At 38.4% G+C, this 20,962-nt stretch overlaps 1 protein-coding gene across 3 annotated transcripts in view; it reads right to left on the reverse strand.

The window, feature by feature from the left end:
- cadm1a (cell adhesion molecule 1a) overlaps nt 1–20,962 on the reverse strand; it is a 411,265-nt gene that overhangs the window by 84,015 nt on the left and 306,288 nt on the right. For all 3 annotated transcript variants that reach the window (XM_028595123.1, XM_028595124.1, XM_028595122.1), the window contains one exon: nt 16,881–17,027. In XM_028595123.1, coding sequence (XP_028450924.1) covers nt 16,881–17,027 — 147 coding nt within the window. The remainder of the gene's footprint in view (nt 1–16,880; nt 17,028–20,962) is intronic.

The following is a 20,962-nucleotide window of genomic DNA, read 5'->3' on the forward strand; positions in this document are numbered from 1 at the left end:
ACCACGATCTTTTTCCTAAACTTAACTAGCCGTTTTGGTGACTAGCGTTAAAGGTCCCATGACATGGTGCTCTTTGAATGCTTTTATATAAGCCTTAGTGGTCCCCTAGTACTGTATCTGAAGTCTCTTTCCCTTATGACCTCATAAGGAGAAGATTCCAGATCGTCCCATCTGAGCTTTCATTTTCTCAAAGGCAGAGCAGGATACCCAGGGCTCGGTTTACACCTATCACCATTTCTGGCCACTGGCGGACCATAGGCAGACTGGGGGAACGCTTATTAATGTTAAAAAACCTCATAAAGTGAAATTGTCATGCCTTGGGACCTTTAAACTTAACTTTCATTGCCACATAACACTCACTTTTTGTGGCCTAAACTAAATCGCAATGTCGCAATGTTTTCCGTCATCCACTTGTTATTGAGTTTTTGTGAGCCGTTGCAGGTTTCTACCACACCCTCACATGTATTTTTGTGTTTCTTCAATGTAATGTGTCTTTTATGTTCTGTGAAACAAATACAATAAACTAAACTAATCTAAACTTCTACAGCTGTGTCAATGTCTCTGTTTTTAATGGAAGGAACTATTCTTCGGGCTCTGGCATAGGAAGACGATGTTCCAATTCTTAATCCCACGTAAAGAGCTCTGACTGGATCAATGATGTTCAAACAATGTTCTCATAACTTAGATAGAATAGATAGTACAGAAATGATGGTGAGGGCTACAAGAATAAAACCCAAGTTGTATTAACTGCTTCCATTCCATTAAAATGTAATCCATAATGCAAAGTAAGTTGTCCTACAATCCAGGGCTGCAACTAAAACTAATTTTATTATTGATTTAACTGCTGAATGATCATGAGGTCTATTTAACTTTTATAAAGCCCTGGGTTATGTCAATAAAATGTTTGTTTTGTCTTACTATTGCTCCAGAAGCAAATATATATTCCTAGCCTAAAAGAGAGAGACATTCATAAGGCTGCTTTCTGATGTAGGCATGCTTGTGTACAAATTATTTAATAGTTTTATAGTTTTTAAGCACAAAAATGCCACTACTCATTTTTGCTTGACGTATATTACAACTTCAAGCATGTTTCAAAGAACTTTCCAGAGAGAGAAAAAAAAACCGACCACAATCTAATTAGTCAACAATCAATCACAGTGCAAAGTGACGTAACACAGCATGCAGCAATGAAAAGAAAAGGAGATTAAAATTAAAACACAAGACCTATATTTACACGTTTAGAACACCTTTCTGTTTAGCGTGTGCAGACATATAGCACATGCTAACAACATGGTCATCCTTGGCTGTCCTTCAGTTGGCCTACAGTGGAATTGAGGATATAGCCATAAATCCTGTCTCTTCCTCATCTGTAGCCACTTTCATCTTGCTTTACCTTGTCTGCCCATCTACCTAAGCACACTCTATCAGTTGTAATGTAGAATGACAACATGTGGTTAAGATGAAAGCCTACCCGTCTCCATCCTTCTTTGATGTCCTGATAAATTCTGCTCTGATTGACAGCAACTCCAGGCTCTTTGCACTCTGCACTCCCCTGGTATAGATCTCTGTGTACGCTCTTACAGCTTAAAGCATTAAACATGGAAACATCTGACGCAGAAGACCTCAAAACAGACATAAATAGCAAAAAAAAAAAAAAACACAAGGCTACATTATGTTTTCATAGATGATTTCACAGAAGGAAGATGATGCTGCAGTATTTGGCTCTAATGTTAAGCGAGAGAGACAGAGAGAGTGATTGAAATACAGGAGAAAAAGGAGAGAGGGATACCGCCAGTGAGAAGTAGAATACTAATCACCACAATTGATTTTGTGCATCATTAAACAAGAACATCAAGCACATTTTTAAGTGATACCATAGGGCTGACTGGAGATGAAGCTTGTCACCACATTAAGAAAAGAGACGTGGAAAGAAATCTGCATCCAAAATCAAAAAAAAATTCAATCTCAACAAACAGGTATGCTCTGTTCAACCATACTGTTGGGTGCTCTGTCAATGACATAATGTGCTGCTGCCACCTTCCCACTTCTCTCTGTCTTTGATTATCCTGCCACAAAGGTCTGCTGACAACACTCAAAACAACAAATGCCTAAGAAGTGCAAACACACTAGGGAAAAATTGGAAAGAAGTAATATGAAAATGCAGCTTACAAGGACGTTATTTTTCATGCAAATGCTTTCCATACACAGGTTTGTCACACGCACCAAAAAAATTAAATGGTTTGTTTCAATTGGTGCAGCTATTAGTTTCTTTAGTTACACGATGATGCCCTTATTGTGGCACATGAATAGTATACCCCAATTAGGTTAGCTCATTCAAAGGCCTTGTTAGACCTGATTAAAATGAGAGGTAAGACTCTAATCCTAATGATTTCATTGAATTAAATGCTCCCAGATTCAGACATACCGGTGCTGCAGTATCCAGATGCAATGAAGAAAGCATTCAACAGTTTTCAGAGGCAGAGCTGCTCTGGAGGCACAAACTTTACTTACACTATTTGCTACAATTATGATGTAGATATATGGATCAAATAGATTCATTGAAGAGCATTGTGGTAAATGGCATCCAATGATATAAATGTACAACATGTATTTTTCTGCCGCTAGGGGTCTTTTAATCGAAACCACGGATGTAAAACACGGCCTTTTGATGATGTCGTGAAGTTGCGTGGGATCATGGGAGTTGTTGTCTTCATTGTTAACCACCATAATGTATAGCCATCCCACTAACCTCATTTTCAGTGACATGAAAAGCTAAGGTAGCTGTTGCTAGGGGCAGTTAAATGAAAGGGGCAGAGTTCTGTAAAATCGTAAATCGACTTACAACATTACAGGTGTGTTATTCTTATGCACCCTTGATGTCATTTCCTATCACTGTTTCCATGGATGCAGCTAGGCATCGTGCCAGCTACACAAGACGATGATGTCCCCTCTGCTCAATCCTGGCTACAAAGCTCTGATTGGTCGATTGTTTTAATCAACCAGTGGAAACAGCTGTCAACGATCACAACAGCAGACACGCTGACCAAATCACAGATGTTGGTGCTGATTCAGAGCTCTGGAGTCAGACTACAAATATTTCACAAGACTAGTGGTGGAATGTAATGTAAGTACATTTACTCAAGTACTGTACTTAAGTACACATTTGAGGTAGTTGTACTTTACTTGGAGTCTTTTCATTCCACTTTCTACTTCTACTCTACTTTCAGAGAGAAATATTGTACTTTTTATTCCACTATATTAATCTGACAGTTTAAGTAACTAGTTACTTTACAAATTAGATCCAATGTAGATTATGAAATACAATGTTTGATTATATATTAAACCCAACAATATAATGGCCTACAAGTCTAGGTGAAATGATTAGCTGATTATACCCTTAGTTGATGACAGAACTGTTTGGATCATTTCCAGTTTTTAATACCTTAAGTATATTTTCCTGATGATACTAACATACTTTTACTTATGTAACATTTTCAATGCAGGACTTTTACAGTGTGGTATTAGTACTTTTTCTTAAGTAAATGATCTGAATACTTCTTCCAACACTGCATAAGACATATCAAACATTGTCAGTGTTACAAAAAGAGTCCAAGATCTGCAACTGGATTCAGAACTGCACAAAGAACTAACCACTTGTTCCTTTGCCAATGTCCTACCCAAACACACCCTTCCCTTCCATCAATTTGACACAATCCTTGCCAATCAGATTTAATCCATTTCACAAACACATTTCTCAGAGATCTCATAATCCTCTTATGCGTCACTTCTAAAGAAGGCATTGTGGTATAAAGCATGAGCTGAATGACTAAAAACCTTCATTGAAAATAAACATTGAAAAGAAACACTGAGACATACAGTAGTGGCACTGTCGCAAAGGCACAGTCCTCACTGCTCAAGGCTTGGGGCAACAATACAGTAAGGCTCAGAGATACAAAGAGAGACGTTGAAGAATATGAAGGTAAATATGGTGCAAAACGTGAGAGCTTGTAGAATACAATGTGAGAACTTGCAGACAGAGGTGTCAAAAGTATTCACATTCATTACTCAAGTAGAAGTATAGATACTAGGGTTTGAAAAGACTTTTGTAGAAGTTGAAGTATCAACTCAAGCTTTTTACTTAAGTAAAAGTGTAAAAGTACTGGTTTCAAAACTACTTAAAGTATAAAAGTAAAAGTAATGTAAGGCAGAGATCTTCAACAGGGGGTCCTCAGAGTCATTGCAGGGGGGCCTCCAAATTATTGTACATTTTTGAGTCTTTAAAAAAAATAAAAATAAAATGCCTTAACATAATTCCAACATAGTATTAGCAAATATAAATTCCCACTGATGATAGGCTTACTGGCCTATAGGTAAGGTAGTCACTAAGATATCAGCCCACAGATACAGTTAATCCTAGATTTACTGTGCCACATATGTAACATTAAAATATGATTTATAAAATCATGCCAACAATTAATATTTTAATAGCTTATGAAAAAAGGTATGTAAGAAGGCTTTAGGTTACCCTAACAGTTATTGTAGGCCCAGTTTAATATGCAACTTAATTTCATACAATATGTAGTAGGGGCCGGGGGTCCCTGATACATCTCACTTTAAGTTAAGGGGTCCTTGGCTTAAAAAACGTTCAAGACCCCTGATGTAAGGGGGGAAATGCCATTAAGGACAACAGCTTAACTCTAAAACGCGGGGACAAAATATATGACTATAATAATGTTATATTAAAATCATACCTGCAAACTCAGAAGGGCTGAAAAAGGTGACACATCTCTTCTGTGTTTTTCAGACAACGGCAGCTACAGTCTGGTGTCAGACTCCTCTCCAGTGAAATACAGACACACTTTTACACCGTTTAGCTCTCAGCATTTTATCATGTTTACTCCAGCTGCTAGCTAACGCTACGCTAACGTTAGCTGCTGCCAACTCTAGTGTTGACTAGCGTCCCGTGCGGCGATGTTCAGTTCCCTCTAACGTCCGTTTTCGGAGCATCGCGCAGGCACCTAAGGCACCGAAATCCGTGTTGCTATTCGGTCCGGTAGATAACGGTCGTTAAGGCACCGGTGGCGTATTAGCACCGGGTCTGTACAGGTGTTATGGATCGCGTACAAACCAATAGGGAGTCGGAATGACTATGTTTATACTTCTCATCCAACCACAATCAAATTCACTCTCTCCGGATGGAGCGATTTGGATAGGTTTTGTTGTGTGCGTGTTTTTTTGAACGATGACTGACGAGCTGGAATGAAAACAAGCCGAACTGAAATATGAGTAACGAGGCTATTTTTAAAATGTAAGGAGTAGAAAGTACAGATAATTGCGTGAAAATGTAAGGAGTAGAAGTAAAAAGTATGCTGTAAAATAATTACTCCAGTAAAGTATAGATACCCACAATTTCTACTTAAGTAAGGTAACGAAGTATTTGTACTTCGTTACTTGACACCTCTGCCGCCAGTGTTTCAGTTTGATTGTTAAAGTGTTTAGATAACGGTATTTATTTAGAAGCTGGTTAGTTAGCTAACGCTAACTTGCTATTCCACCAACACTGGCGGTGAGCTCCAGGGGGGGATGTGCCGCTGCTACCGGGTGCGGGGCTCTCCATGTCCCGCTGGAGCTCCGACTGCAGGTCGAGGTCGGCAGCGAAGCTTTCTGGCAATAACAGCAATGTTGCTCCGCTGGACGATCCCTACTGGTGACGGTCCGTCTGCGGCTGCAGGACCTGGAGCTCACCGCCAGTGTTTCAGTTTGACTGTTAAAAAGTGTTAAGATAATTAAAAGGTATTTATTTAGAAGCAGGCTGGTTGGTTAGTTAGCTAACGCTAGCTTGCTATTCCACCAAACTTCCATGCTACATAGCTAAATAAGACGGACAGAGTTGTCCCTCATCTGGCGATAGAAACCCTGCTTTCCCCGTTCTATTGGCTCAGAGCTCCACCGCCTAAGTCCACAGGTACGAATTAGTTTTGCACCAAATGTATCGCAACAAGTGTTGCAAAAGTCGAGGCGCAGATTCTCCACTTTGTGATACGAGAGAGCGCATACAGGGACAGATTCGAGAGGTTGTAATCACTGAATTGTGGTTGTGATGGAAAATGAACCGGAGTAAAAAAAAAAAAAGTTTGCAGCTGTCGTGTTCATGTAAATATCAATCTACACATTTGTGAATATTTTTTCTACAAGTGCAAATTTCAATGTACAAGTTCAGATTTTTTTTTACAAGCTCTCGTGTTTTTTTTCTTTTTGTGACTTCAAATTCAGATCACGTGTGAATATTTTTTACAAGTGCAAATTTTAGTTTTACAAGTGCAAATTTTAATTTTACAGGTGCAAATTTTAATTTTACAAGTGCAAATTTTAACATACAAGTTCAGATTTTTTGTTTTGCAAGTTCTCACATTGTATTCTACAAGCTCTCACGTTTTGCACCATATTTACCTTCATAGAAGAACAGCCTCTTTCACACAGCAGGGTTGAACACAGTGGTATATTTCAGACACAAAAAGTAGTGGCCCTGGCAAAGATGAGGTGAGCTGGGCAACACTGCGCAGTACATTTCACTTATCTCTGTGTACTCTGGACTAAAAAGAGAGTGACCTTTAGCTTCACGCTCTCTTTGCCCTGTTCTTCTCCTCTTGTTCCATCATATCTGATTGCGTGAGGACATCGCAGATGTCTGACAAAAGTAATTGATAGTCAAGTCTTTGGAAGAGAAGTCTGTCCAAACTGTGAAAGGCTGTAAATTATCTGATATGTCAGTTTTTAAGGCTGATAGTGATGAAGCTAATTTAAAAGCAGTGACAAGACAGTACAGCAGAAGGAGACTTTGTGAGGTAGGTGACAAGGTGAAAGTCCAACCTTTTTCTCTTTCTATTCAAGTTACGGAGTGCAGTGTCACTGGTCATGCCTATTACTGCTACTACTTACCCTATTGTTCTGTATTCTTTTAGCACTCTAAGCATTTATGTTCATTATACTGTGCATGTGTAACATGAATATTGATGCTTCCACTTGCCGTAAGTGTATATGTGTACTTTGGTTTAGTGTTCTGCCTCTTAAAATATATGCGCAATTTTTTTTATGTAAAATATTTTTTTGGGCCATTTTTATTTACATAGGACAGATGAAGACATGAAAGGGGGGAGAGAGGGGGGAATGACATGCAGCAAAGGGCCGCAGGTCAGAGTCAAACCTGCGGCCGCTGCATCGAGGAGTAAACCTCTACATATGTGCGCCCGCTCTACCAACTGAGCGAACCCGGCCACATGTGCAATTGTTTTTAAGGGAATGAGCATGTTACGTTCTTCCCAGTTCAATTAACCCTTTTAAGGAGTAAGTCATGTTTATGACACTGTGCAGATTATTTTAAAATATTGTTAATTTTCCTTCATTATATTGATGTATATTGTACCTAGGACAGTTAACTATAGACTATGATCAAGTGCAATTGTGGATTTACATACTCATTTCTGCTCTGAGAAAAACGGCATGTAGGCTATGCTGCTAGCTAAATTAGCCATCTACTTGTCTTTATGTGTGTGTGGTAACGTGTGCTTCCATATATCTACTAGTAACATCACTGCCGTGGATGTTTGGGGTCTGAAAGGTTTGTCTGTTATCAGAATAAAAGGACAACTCAACTGGGAATACTGGCCTGTGGTGTCTCTATATAACACAACGCAACGCAAGATCACACCTGTTACACATGTGCACCCCTCTCTGAGCCATATGGCGATAGTGTAACATTAGTGCAGTGTAAGTTACAATCCCTTTAGTGCAAAAACACAGTATGTTTTGCTAAACAACAATTGGAGGGAGTCATGCTGGCAGTTGCATGTACTGTAGGTTTGTTCCAGGGACAAAACACTGTGGCAAAAAACCTTAACATGACTCCAAGGCCTAAGATACCCATGTGATTTGGCTAACTTAGACTAATAAAGCATATTAGCTTTAGTTGAACCTTTAAATGCATCCTTTACAGATTGAGGACCGTGGATTTTGCCCCCCATCTTTTAAAGTGTAGGCACTCAAAGGTAGCTATAGCTTTGCAGCCGGTATGGAGAGGAGGAATGATTACAGCGACCAATAACTCTGTTAACATACATAGAGCATGTGAGAATTGTATTAGGTTACAGTTGAACAAAATCAGACCTGATTCTTTAATGTTTGCATTATACCTTGTAGTCATGGAATCACGTCCCATATCACATTACCACTCAGCACTCAAAATACTTAAACTAAAAAATTAAATACTAAATGGGCTGCGCGTAGAAAGCACTTCTCAACCTGAGAAGGACAAAGTGCTTTCCAAAACCTCTCATTCACCCACGCACACACACACGCACACTCACATCGATGGCGGCGGAGATGGCGTGCAATGCACTGACCTGCTCATCGGTGACAATTTGAGGTTTAGTGTCTTACTCAAGGACACTTTGGCATGTGGACAGGAGGAGCTGGAAATCATAATGTCTCACAGTCATAACTGGTACGGGTAAAAGAGGTCACCATTCAGGAAAGCAAGTCGCTTTAAGTGTTTGACCAAATGAAAAATGGCGTTGAGGACTTGAGTATCCTTTTACCACGGATAACACTGTGTTAATCTTTTGAGAGGATTTTCTGCAGAAGAACAGAAAAGGAAAAAAAAACATTTTACTTTTGATAAATAATTTGATCGATGTAATAACTTTGCCATTTATTGATCATTAACCATAAAATATTGTCACCTTTTTCCATTGAAATAGCATATACATTAAAGGGCAAAGTTGTTTGTCTGATCACTTGAATAATCATCTTTACAAATCTATGCCTATTACAAAGTGATGACTAATGCAAAAACATGATGTTCTGTATTTGAACATTTTCAATATTTAATCTCCTACTACTATCTCCTACTTAAAGTTAGTCATGAGAAGGCCCAAAAGGAATCTGCACGGTCCGCAAAACTCCAACGACATCTCCGCAGATTTTAAAATTTTCTTTGTTGTCTTCAATCAATGTTGTCGATCACATTAAAAGCAAAAACACATTCTGGATCAGCGCTGAAAACTGTACAAACAATCCGCAGATTCGGTTTGGTTCTGGTTATGAGTCTCACAACAGGCTGTGCAAACTGTATTATGCTCCAAGCTGCCATGATCTCACCACGAAATGTAAAAATTAGAGTGGGTGAGTCTTGTGGGGAAAATAAACTTTAATACAAAGCAAAAAGGAAATTGGGATCAACACATCCTCAAATGGTTCTTTTCCCCCTATTTCACCTGTGCTGATTGCATGATTTTATATTAATCTTGCTTTTTCTTTTCCCTCTCTTGATTCACCTTCATTCTTTCTCTGCATTTCATTCAAACTGTTTTTTTTTTTTCCATCTTCAGCCGAGAATGACTCCCATCCACAGAGAGCTGCAGATGATGAGTGTGCCTCGCCTAAGTGGCTGCAATCAATTGTGATTAGTGGCTGCTGCTACTTTTTGAGAGGAGCACATCAGCGTTTTTTATTGGGTGTCAGAGTGGGTGAGATGAGGTGGGGCGGGGGTAATTACATTCTTACAAAAAACCTCCTCCCCACTCTAGGTGAAGTCCAGGCTTCCAAATCACTAGTCAACACCTAAACCCAAAGTATGGGAACATTTAGCATTGCTTCCGAAGTTAAGACTCATGAGGGCTTTTATCTCTCTAGCACAGATTTTTGTAATCAAAGAACTGCCTGTTCTCATGTTTCTTTTAGTATTATATATCTATTTGTTTGCACTGTTAGAGTTTTATAATCTTCCAATAGTCATTTTTCAACTCATAATGATATTATCAATCATGTGATCTTTTTCATTTAACAAGATAACGTTTTCATTAAAATATTTCTGGAGCATAATGTTTATATTCCCAGTGTATTTTTATTTCATTCCCATATACTATGTTCTTTTTTTGTTTTAGATGCATCCTTATTATTTGCTGTAACCGTCTTCTTTCCCCATGGGGATCAATTTGAAATCTAATCTTACATTATCTCATTCAAGCTCATCTTTTTTTTTTTTTTTTTTTTTTTTTTTTCAAATGATACTTACCATGCTTTGCTTGATTAAAAATGTTCTTTGAAAAACCAGCAGCAATATGTAGAAAGATAAGTTTGGTCTCAGTACATATACATCAGTGATTCACTTACTGTCAAAGTGATGTAGTGCAATATTAGAGTATGTATAAATATAAAGATTCTTCATATTTTAATCATGAAAGTAGTACACTGTCACCTTGGTTCCCTTCTTGGTTCAAAGCTCCGTTCAACTATATTTTTGTTATTAACATTTATGAAATTACTGAAAATTACTATAAATCAACTCTGCAGATCCATCTATTGTATCTTTTAGCCACTTTTAGCTCATTGTTTTGGTTTAAGAAAACCATTTTTTTAAGCAAAGTGTTTATGCGCTGCATTATCCGCCCAGTATCAAACAGCAAGGAGGTGAAGTAAACTGCTAACTGGTTAAGAAAGTCATCATCTTGCTGCCCAAGAGCTGCAGATATTTTTCTTAGGAGTTTCATCATGTCTGCTTGATGTCCATCACTTGGCAACACTAACACGATAACATGATAACATGATGATTTATCAGGACCCTATTACTTTAAGGGTTCTGATCACAAGTGCTTAATCCAGCTATAAATCCAACAGAATTCTTCTCATACAGACAGATGCACAACAAGAGGAGCTGCTTGAAATACTCAAAGCCAAGAGTGAGATGAAAAACTGGTCTATCTCAGCCAGCCTGTTCCACTTCTGCTGTGTTTCCACTTGACATTAACATTACAGACCCCTTTCAACTGTAAAGAAGAAATCCTGGTCACACGCAAAAACAGACTCAGAAATAACCAAAAGACATGGTTATCAACTTTGGTATTATTCCTTTTATTCACTTGGCTTGGGTGTAGAATACCAAATGTATGATTGTCAAGGATACATAGTGAGACACTGCTACCTATTCATGATTTGGGATGGCAGTAGCTCAGTCTGTAGGGAGTTGGGTTGGGAACCGGAGGGTAGCTGGTTCAAGTCCCCATAAGGACCAAAGTATGGTGGTGGACTTGTAGTTGGAGAGGTGCCAGTTCACCTCCAGGGCACTGCTAAGGTCCTCTTGAGCAAAGCACCAAACCCCCAACTGCTCACGGTGCCTGTCCAGCTGCAAACTGACAGCTCTCCATTAGTGCATGTATAGGTACTGAGCATGTGTGTGTAATTCAAACCTGTGTGTAATGTATATAACAACTACATTGTAATTTCCCTTGCGGGAGTAATAAAGTATTATTATTCAACATGTATCACTATTCAATCACTCTTGGGTCACTATTCATTTTCAGTGGAGAACACTTAAAATAACGAAGTCTGTTATGTTTTTTTTATATTTAAGTAATGCAATTTATCAAAGTAAGCTTAATAGTTATTAAATCTATTCATTAAAATAATAATAATAATCAGGTCAAATGTAGTCTCTTTGCAAGGTCTAACCATGTCCTTCACGTGGGAATCTTTTTTACATTATATGTTTTCCTTACGCTGCCTCATTAATCTGTTTTCACATAAAGCCTTTTTACCCTGAACCTTTAGTGGACAGATCACCCACTGCTAGAAGCGGCAATCTTCTCCTCCTCCACAGGAGAACTAGGGCAGCGCATGTGCATGAGCACTCACGTGCTCCTTTGAGCCTTTTTAACCATGTAGGTGTGTATTTGCAAAAGAAGATACTTTGCTTAAGTGAGTGGGGTCAGAAGATTGTGCCTGTGCTCTCGCAAAATAGATTTGAGATATGTTTGCACTCACTATTATAAAGGCTGCATCTTTGCTCGTCAACCCTATTCATGCTACACGGCCAAACACTTATGCAGATTGGAAGTAAGCGGTAGAGGTGTAATTCAGGTTTGGTTAGCCAAAGAAATCTCCTAGGGGGAGTATTTAAAATATCAGCTTAAATTGCAAGGTATAGACATTTGGTAATGCTATTAACAAACTCTGTGAGTTATTAACACTTAGGAATGAATTGTGCATTTCAAAAACCTTGGGTGATATCATCAGTCATAATTAAGGTGTTTTATGTCAAATAAATCACTACACTCCATGTTTGCAATGTTGTAATTGATAATAAAAGTAATGCAAAAAAGGTTAAAATTGGTGATCTCACAGACATAACATTAGCTGTTAAAGGATGATTTGTGTCTCAGAAAATGTTTCTCAAAACATATGGCAGTTTGTGCTACAACGTACCAGCTGTGTGTTTACTACATCTAGCACAACAGTATTCACTTATTAAACAGGTCATTGCGCCATGGCAACATCACCATCTGTGTATACGACAATAGCGAAAACAATAATTCATACTAAAGCGGCACGTCTGTCATATTGTCACAGAAGTAAACTGCTGTTGCTTAGCGTGAGGTGAACAAGGCGACCCAGCATTCTAATCATCTCATCAGTGGTGGAAGAAGTACTCAGATCTTTTACTTAAAGGTAGCAATACCACAGTGTAAACATACTCCCTTACAAGTAAAAGTACAAGGGTATTAACATTACAATATACTTAAAGTGCATGTCACGGAGATAGGGAGGTAGAATGAAACGCAGCGCAACACATCCATGTCCTGAATCTCTTTGACTTTTGTAGTCGAGTAAAAATAACTAAATTGAATAAAATGGCTCAGAGAATGCATCAGAACTACTTTGGGTGGACATGAAGTGTAGGCTAACAGTAGGATGACCAAGTCTGTGTATGTAACTGCTGTCAGTTTTAAAGCATGCCTTTCTTTTCTGCCTCTTTACCCACTCTTGCCCTCCATCTCACACTTAAACATAATCCACCACTGTGGATTCAGACGGAGATGGCAGATGTGATATTTTGAAGTGGGAAATGTTGTTTTGGAGGCTGCCTGGTGGATGCCATGTCATAATGAAGCAGTGCAGCTGCGGCGAAGATGCCTGGGAGGGATCAGATGAGATCAAGGAGCCCCCCTTCAAAGAAGTACACCTTGCCCTTGACAGCCAGCTTGTGGGAGTCGGCTCACTGCGGCTCGGCACCACAGCAGATAAATACCAGGCTCGGTTTAGCATATGAACGAAAGCTTTCTGCAAGAGTGCCCTGCCCTCCTATAGTATGTAAAAGGTATGTTTGTAAGGCGCTGAACATGGCAAGGGAGGGATGGTGAGTGTGGAGGAGGGCCTGACAATCACCCCGCTCACAGGGAAGCCAGTAAGTCTGGTGGATCAGAATGTTAAAAGAACTAAGTCATGAGTGCATGTACAGTATGTTTGTGCACACGCTTTAAGTCTTAGCTCATAAAGAAATTTGAACATGTAAATAATAATGTACTCTAACTGCAGCAAACAACATGCAGTAGTTATGACAACATCAGGGAAAGGTGCAGATAACTATGTTGAGCAGCTTATGAATATTCATGTACATTTATTAAAAAAAAGCAGTGAGGGACATGACGGCAAACTGCGTGCAAACAGTAGTTATGTTAAGGAGGTATGAAATTGAAATAACGTTAGACATTTTAGAATGGGTATTAGCAAATTAAACCTGAACTAATACTTCTAGGTATTGATTTTATGCTTTAAATTCATTGTCTTTATATTTTTTTTCAGTTGTTTTCATCCATAAACTTCAAACTGCACACTTTGAAACAAACTCAGGGATACACAAGTCCTCATATGCCTTGAGCTTATGTTCTTATGGATAAAAAACTGTCTACTTCCACTTTCAGCAGTAACAGAGCAAAAGTAACATTAATGTTTCTATCAACGTTATGAACGTTTGTCCAATATTAACTCTTTTTGCCTCTGGTTTTGGTCTCCACCATCTCGAGAGTAAAATATATGCCTGGTAAATGCTACACTATGTTCACCAGTTCGCCGTTGTTAATGTCTGTTGACTGTTTTGAGTGTGATAATGTGAGATGTCTCATGTTAGCGTGGCAATAGCACTGCATTGATTCCCATGGTTGAATAGTGAACATTTATCATGCCGTAGTTGCAATGAAATACATTGACAGTGAACATGTGCACACATGTTGCACACATATAAACTTTAGCTTGTTATTTGCAAAGACATATTATTCAAAACCATATTTGCTAGTGCTGATTACTTGTATATTACCTTTTTTTTGGAGACAGGGTAGGGATACTATACAGGCTGCTAAGAGCTAACTGTACACTACAGTAAAAAAGTCATTAATGAATCATAGGTTCTTGAACTTTGTATTTTGAACTTACAACATACTACTTCTGTCATATAGTTACAGAGGTCATGTTAAAATCAACACTCTACACTTGGGGGCTTAAAAAAACATAATTAAAGAAACCAAAACCTGGCAAGACAGAGAACAAAACAGATTATGTCCAGCTGAATTTAGCTAATTAGAGCTGTGACATGATAATTGGACAGGATAAGAATAAACATAACAGGTCATTAAATGTTTAGGGATATTAGCTGCTTTTATTAAAGTAGACATGCTGAAAGGGAAACATGTCTGCTAGAGCGTATTAACCTCATTCTGTATTAGTCCTGCTGCAGACATGTGGGTCAAACTTAATGCAGCTCCCTGGATGTACAAGCAATGTAAGATAATATTAATCAATGTTTTACAGCTTTACTGCCGGATCCAATCACATGATTTGGTTAAACTACACATTTTATGATAGTTGTCTTAATTTATCAGCTTTGTCTTCAAACTGCAGCTTGACCACATTTATACCGAATGTAAATGATATGTCAAATGTCTGTCTAATTTTATGAATGCCTGCAAAATGAACCAGTGAAACTGACATAAATAAATACCTCACTGGGATTGATGTCCATGTCATCTAATCACATCAAACTGCTTCAGACTATAATTAAACACATTCCATATCAATCACATAAAGACACGGCAGAGCTGGATGATTTCTCTCTTGCAGCAGACAGTCTGCTACCAGCTAGCATACTTTCTCCTCTGACAGCCTCATAATAACCCCTTAGATGATCTATGATAGATACGGGTTTCATAAACAGCTACAACTGTACTTTATATCAAGCACATGAAGGCAATCTGGAATGTTTAATGAAAGTATAATCAAATCTAGGCCTACTTTACTGACAATTTCATGTTTTGTTCTGTCTTCCAAAACTGCAATTGTGTAATACTCTTGCCATATATGTTAATATGTACTCTGCAAGTTGTCATGTTGTTTCAGAAATGTTACAAAGATGAATTATGGTCTTACACTATACTCAGATTAAATATTTATGTCTGTGTATGTAAAGTCATCCTGATAGCATGATGTTAGTTCAAAATGAAACAATCTACTGAACTTTTATTATGAAGATTCGTTCATAGTTCTAATGCTGCATTCATTCCATGTCAGCTAAATGGGAGAAATGAGAAAACCTCTTGTTATTACGACTTGGGAGTGTTCAGACATTATTTCAAGATGATTAGCTAGGCCTGTAGTTACACCAGCTGGCTAATTAAGCTTTAACTGCCTACATTTTCAATTATGTTAATTATATTATGTAGTGGAACGAACCAACCTGTGTTCTGAACATAGACAGTGGACGTAGCTTCCGGGTCTGAAAAGTAAAGCCAATAGACAAGTGCCTTAAGCGGGCATTATTTCTAATGGCCAGCAGGGGGAAACTGCACTGGTTGTAAAAAGAAGTCCGATTGTAAAGATGTCTATGAGAAAATGACCCTACTTCTGACTTAATTTATTACCTCAGTAAACTTTATCATAATGAGTCTATGGTCTCAATCACTCATTTTAAATCTTCTTCAATACAGAATTATTTAATATTGTGAATTCTGGTCTAATTTATTTTTAAATTGACAATAGAGCAGGAAATGCTTTAGGGCATGGCTACCCTGTGATTAAAAAGTCACTACCATGGCGACCTGTCAATCAGGATAGAGGCTAAGCAATATGTATGGCACTGTTTACATTTAAATAGCTGTGAACGTGTTTTCATCTTAAAAATTTGACTCTTTCACTGTGTGTTTTCAAATTATCAAAGTTAATTGCCTAAAATGTCTTTGGTCAGCATATGTTACATATGTTCATTTTTTCCAGTAAGTACATTTTGTTTAAAGCCTGTTTTAACTAGTCAAAACTAGAATCCCAACTAATATAAAAGTTAATGTGAATAACGGAAGCACCTTCTCGTCTAAATATGGTCACTTCTGACTCTTAAAAAAAAACAAGATGGCGATGGCCAAAATGCAAAGCCCAACTCAAGGCTTCAAAACGGTAGTCCACAAACCAATGGGTGCACTATAAACCTTTGGTGTAAATTTACAGCTAAAATCTCACAGTGTCTTACTGTTTTAATGTTACACGGGATTATACTGTAAATGCCAATGCATTCTGGGATAAAATAATATTACAGCACTATCTGTGAATGTTACAGATTACAGGTATTTACTGTTAATACCAATGCGTCTTGGATAATAAAGCAAATGGTGGAAATACACTGCAGCCAGTATATTACTGTAAATTCAAATTATACAGTAAGAAACGGTCTATTTACAATAAAATACCTTCAAATTTAAAAACAATATGCATACTGTAAATAAACAGTAGTTTACTGGCAAAGCTGCTGCCAGTATATTGCTGTAAATTGACAGTGAAAAGTTTTACAGTGTGGCTACGTCCACTTCTCTTATAAAGTCTATGGTTCTGAACAAACAAAACTGACTAGAAATCAAAAATTACATATTAAACAAGGCCAAATAAAAACAGCATAACAACAATAGTCCCATCAGCCTGTTAAGTTCATGTTCATGCATCTCCTTTTGTTCCACAGTAGACTCTCAAACATGACAGTAATGTGATGTATAACGCTGGATGGTACTCACGTCTCATGTCTCTGAAGTAAATCGTCTGTCTGTTGGGGTTGAGCAACTGGATAACGGAGTCGTCGTTGTTCTTCACCCGACAGCTGATGATCGCCATCTCGCCCTCCACCACCGACACATTGTCTGTCACCAGGTTCTGACTCACCACTGGATGGGACAAAGACAAGGTGTTGGTGAATGCAAAAAAACAACAACAATAGAAATGGGGGCTATATGATAATAAGCTGCAGACATATGTAACTGTAGATCACAAGCACTGCAGACAATGCTCAGGACACTTTGCAGAAAAAATTAGTGAAGTCAATAAATTCAAAACCTCTTTGAATGTTGTGCCCTGTAATTCTCCTGTCTTTAATAATTGTGTTGGTGTAATATAACATTAAATGAGTGGCAGCATGCAGCCAGTGGCAGACCAAAACTGTTTAATGCGTGTCCGTGGGAATAAATAGAACAGAGTGACCAGAGAAACTCAACAAGCCTGTGGGCTGGGAAAAATTGGTCACGGCTGCCATCAGCTGCAACTTAGATTGCTACACTTCCTTGTTTCACATACAATATCTATGCCTGAAAAACGAAAAAATTATAATTTCTAGCTGTGAGCTACTTTGATTTGAAAAACTACAGTAATAACATCTCAGACTTTGCTTTGGGGTTACATCCATTGTTGCAGTTGATGGCAAGCCTTGAGTGGCTTTGATTTATTTTAAATGATCGCTACAAAACCAACACCTGGCAGCTTGCCAGTGGAGGCTGCTAGTTATGTCCATCCCCAGCGCAAAATTTGTACACACACATGCGCACTCGCACACTAACTCATTCATGCACACACAGAGAAATACACACACACCTAAATTAACAAAAGGTGGACTATCAGGCTACACACACACACACACACACACACACACACACACACACACACACACACACACACACACACACACACACACACACACACACACACACAGAATCAAACCGAGCACTTGTTTGTGCTTTTTCATGTCCTCCGGATGTCCAAATAGTTAGAAACGTAAGCATGCTTCTTATAGATGTTATCAAACTACTGTAGGCAAAAAAAGGCAAAGAAAGTCTGCTTGTCTTTCCATCAGGGCCTTGTGATGCATCCCAGACCCAATGATGAATGTGTCCGAGATGAATGATTGAAACAATGACACACTATGCAGTACAGGATAAAACAACTAATTTGTTCCGGGCACCCCACGTATGTCAGAACAGGGAATCTTCCACCGGATACTGTGTTTGTAAAATCTGAGGCACTGAAAACCATTTCATTTTCTCTCAGTAGACGCTAAATTCAGTCTCTGCTTCCCAATGCTGCTTCTGATTATAGTTATAGTTTGGAAAATGATTACACTGCACAAGCTTCCCACCTTATAAATAAAGACAGCTAGTAAACTGACTATAAACAGGTGGTTCAATATGAGGCTGCAACTCACTGATGGGGTTGCAGGTTCTTTTAAATTACTTTTATAATCATTGAATTCATTTTCATTTCATTTTAAGATGCAGGGTTACATAAATGAAGTGCAGACTGCTAATGTTCTAGAAGACATCAGGTCACATAAAGAGGCTGCTGTTGCCAAGCTTGCAGTTGAGGTTCAGAAAAAAAACATATGGATAAAGTCTTTATAATTCCCCCCTTACACTTTCCTCCTACATAGTTACGAAAATAGCACCACAAATAACATCTTCTAAGAGAGGCTAAAAGGACCGAGTTAGGGGCGGAGGTGGGGGGTGGTGGGGATGAGAGGCGAAAAGAAACTAAAAGAACGCAGGAAACATCAACTGCTGATTTGCATTCCTCAGTTGTCAAGCACCTCTAAATATCCCTGCCATTTAGGAGACAAGGAGGATGAGGAGGGAAGAGAGAAATTGCATCCTCTGATGCTGACAGATAAGGATAGACGGCTTAACAAACGAGATTCAAATGAGCATCCCTTGGTGGCCCAAACACAGCCCTAAATAAATGAACCTCGGCGTCTTTAATATTCAAGACAGAACCTCATTTTTCAAACATGTGCAGAGGTGGGCGGCGGGGTGGGCATCTGGTTATGATAATACGCTAACACGCTACAGAATGCATTCCAAGGCATCCGCTGAAGGTTACAAGGCAGCAGCAGGGTGCTGCAAGGTGTCTGCTAAGTTGCATTTTAAGCCAGTGGAGGTAGTACGAAGGACTTCAAACGGCGGCCGCCTTGTCAGCTGCCTAATTGTTCCTGTTGTGATAAATAAACAACTCTGACACACTGGAAGATGGTGAGGGGAGGCGCGGGGCTTTACTCTAATTAATGGCCAACAACGAGCATGTGTGTTGGCCACCAAGGACACTGTCAAAGGTGCTACAGAAAAAGCACTTTTGACATCGTGGAGGGCCAATGCTGTTTGAAGCTGCAACATGAAGCTTTTCAAAAACTATTGAGGGGGAGGTGTGCCACTTTATAAAAAACTAAAGGGAAAAAACAAGGGCCAAAGCTTGTAAATAGAACAGTTTATTATAGGACAACCTTTCATTGTATAATATGTTGTCTATTGAATATGACCAGTGGGTACTTTCACAAAGGCTTTTTTTGTATTAAAAAAGGACCATACCAGTGGTTTTATATGTTTTAGTCCATTTAATCACATACAGTTAACAGCAGAGCTGACCTTTTAGTAAGTATGCTGCTGTGTTTTAGAAGTGTTTTTATATTCTCTTTACAGGCACCCATCCACGGGCTTCAATTCATTTTGATGTGTTATTTAAATGAAAAAGTATATTATTGAAACTTGCAAATGTGATCCCTCGCAGTGAACATCAAGATGATTTACTTTTTTGGATTACATAACTTCTGTATTTGCTTATAATCATTTTTTTTTAAATCTCATCTGCAAATAATAAAAAAACAAACTGTTGTTAAGCTGGGTTGTGACTAAACGTAATGGCATTGGAGTAAAGGAGTGGTTAAAGAAAGAGGACAAACAATTCTCATTTGAAAGTACCCTGTTGAGTTCACACGGAAGGGGATTAGGGCCACATGTGAAAAAATGTATTTGAGTTCTGAGTTTAAAGTCAGAATACAGACTTTTTTTCTCAGAATTCTGAGAAAATGTGGCCCTAATCCTCTTCCGTACATAAGTTTCTGACCACTAAGGCCACTATGGAGAAATGCTTTGATCAAGGGTCATTGGGCCTCATTCACCAAACGTTAAGAACAAATGTGTTCTTAAACCCCACTCATGCAGTTTTCACAAAGATTCTGGCATTCACCAATGTTTTCTTATTTGGGATTCGTTCTTAGGTAAGAACAGAATCTACACACACTCAAGAACACGCTTACGCACAATTTAGAGCTGACATGTTTGCTCAAAACAAGTAGCTATACCATTTTCGTCCGTTCTAATTTAAAATGTAACATTTCTCTCCATTTTGTAACTAATTATTTTCATTATTTTACACATAATTATACGTTTGTTTGTTTTAATAAATACACACTACTGCTCATTTGTAAAGCACTTTGAAATGCCATTGTGTATGAATTTTGCTAGGCCTATATAAATACACTTGCCTTGCCTTCAATTCACATCAATTATGTTAATGGAGAACCCTGCCGTCCAATAATAAGTGATTGATCACGCTATCTACTATGTTTTGAAATTAATAAAAAATTCCTCAGATTTCAGATCAAACCATTTCTTTTTTTACTTCATTAGTAAAGCGCCCTCCTGATACAGCGTTCACTGCACGAGTAACTGCATTCCATGTATCGGTTTTATTTGCTGCTTTGTATCCACTGCTGACGCTACTAAATATGATGTCTCGATTTTTGTTAACTTCTTGCAGCAGTACCTCCACTTCAGAATTACTAACGTTTTTTTCTTTCTTTGGGAGTCGAGACCTCCACCGTCTTTGCCACGTCTTTTGGACATTTCTCTACAGTAGGTTTTGCTGAGAATTAAGTAAAGTACAGAGGGTACCTTCCATGATTTGACATAACGTTACTGACATTTTCTTCACATAGCAAACTGCCACAACCATGATCATATAAATATACTTTTCTATCAAAAAACTTCCTTGTGATCACAGA

This window comes from Perca flavescens, chromosome 13, assembly GCF_004354835.1.
Source record: "Perca flavescens isolate YP-PL-M2 chromosome 13, PFLA_1.0, whole genome shotgun sequence".
Classification (NCBI taxonomy): domain Eukaryota; kingdom Metazoa; phylum Chordata; class Actinopteri; order Perciformes; family Percidae; genus Perca; species Perca flavescens.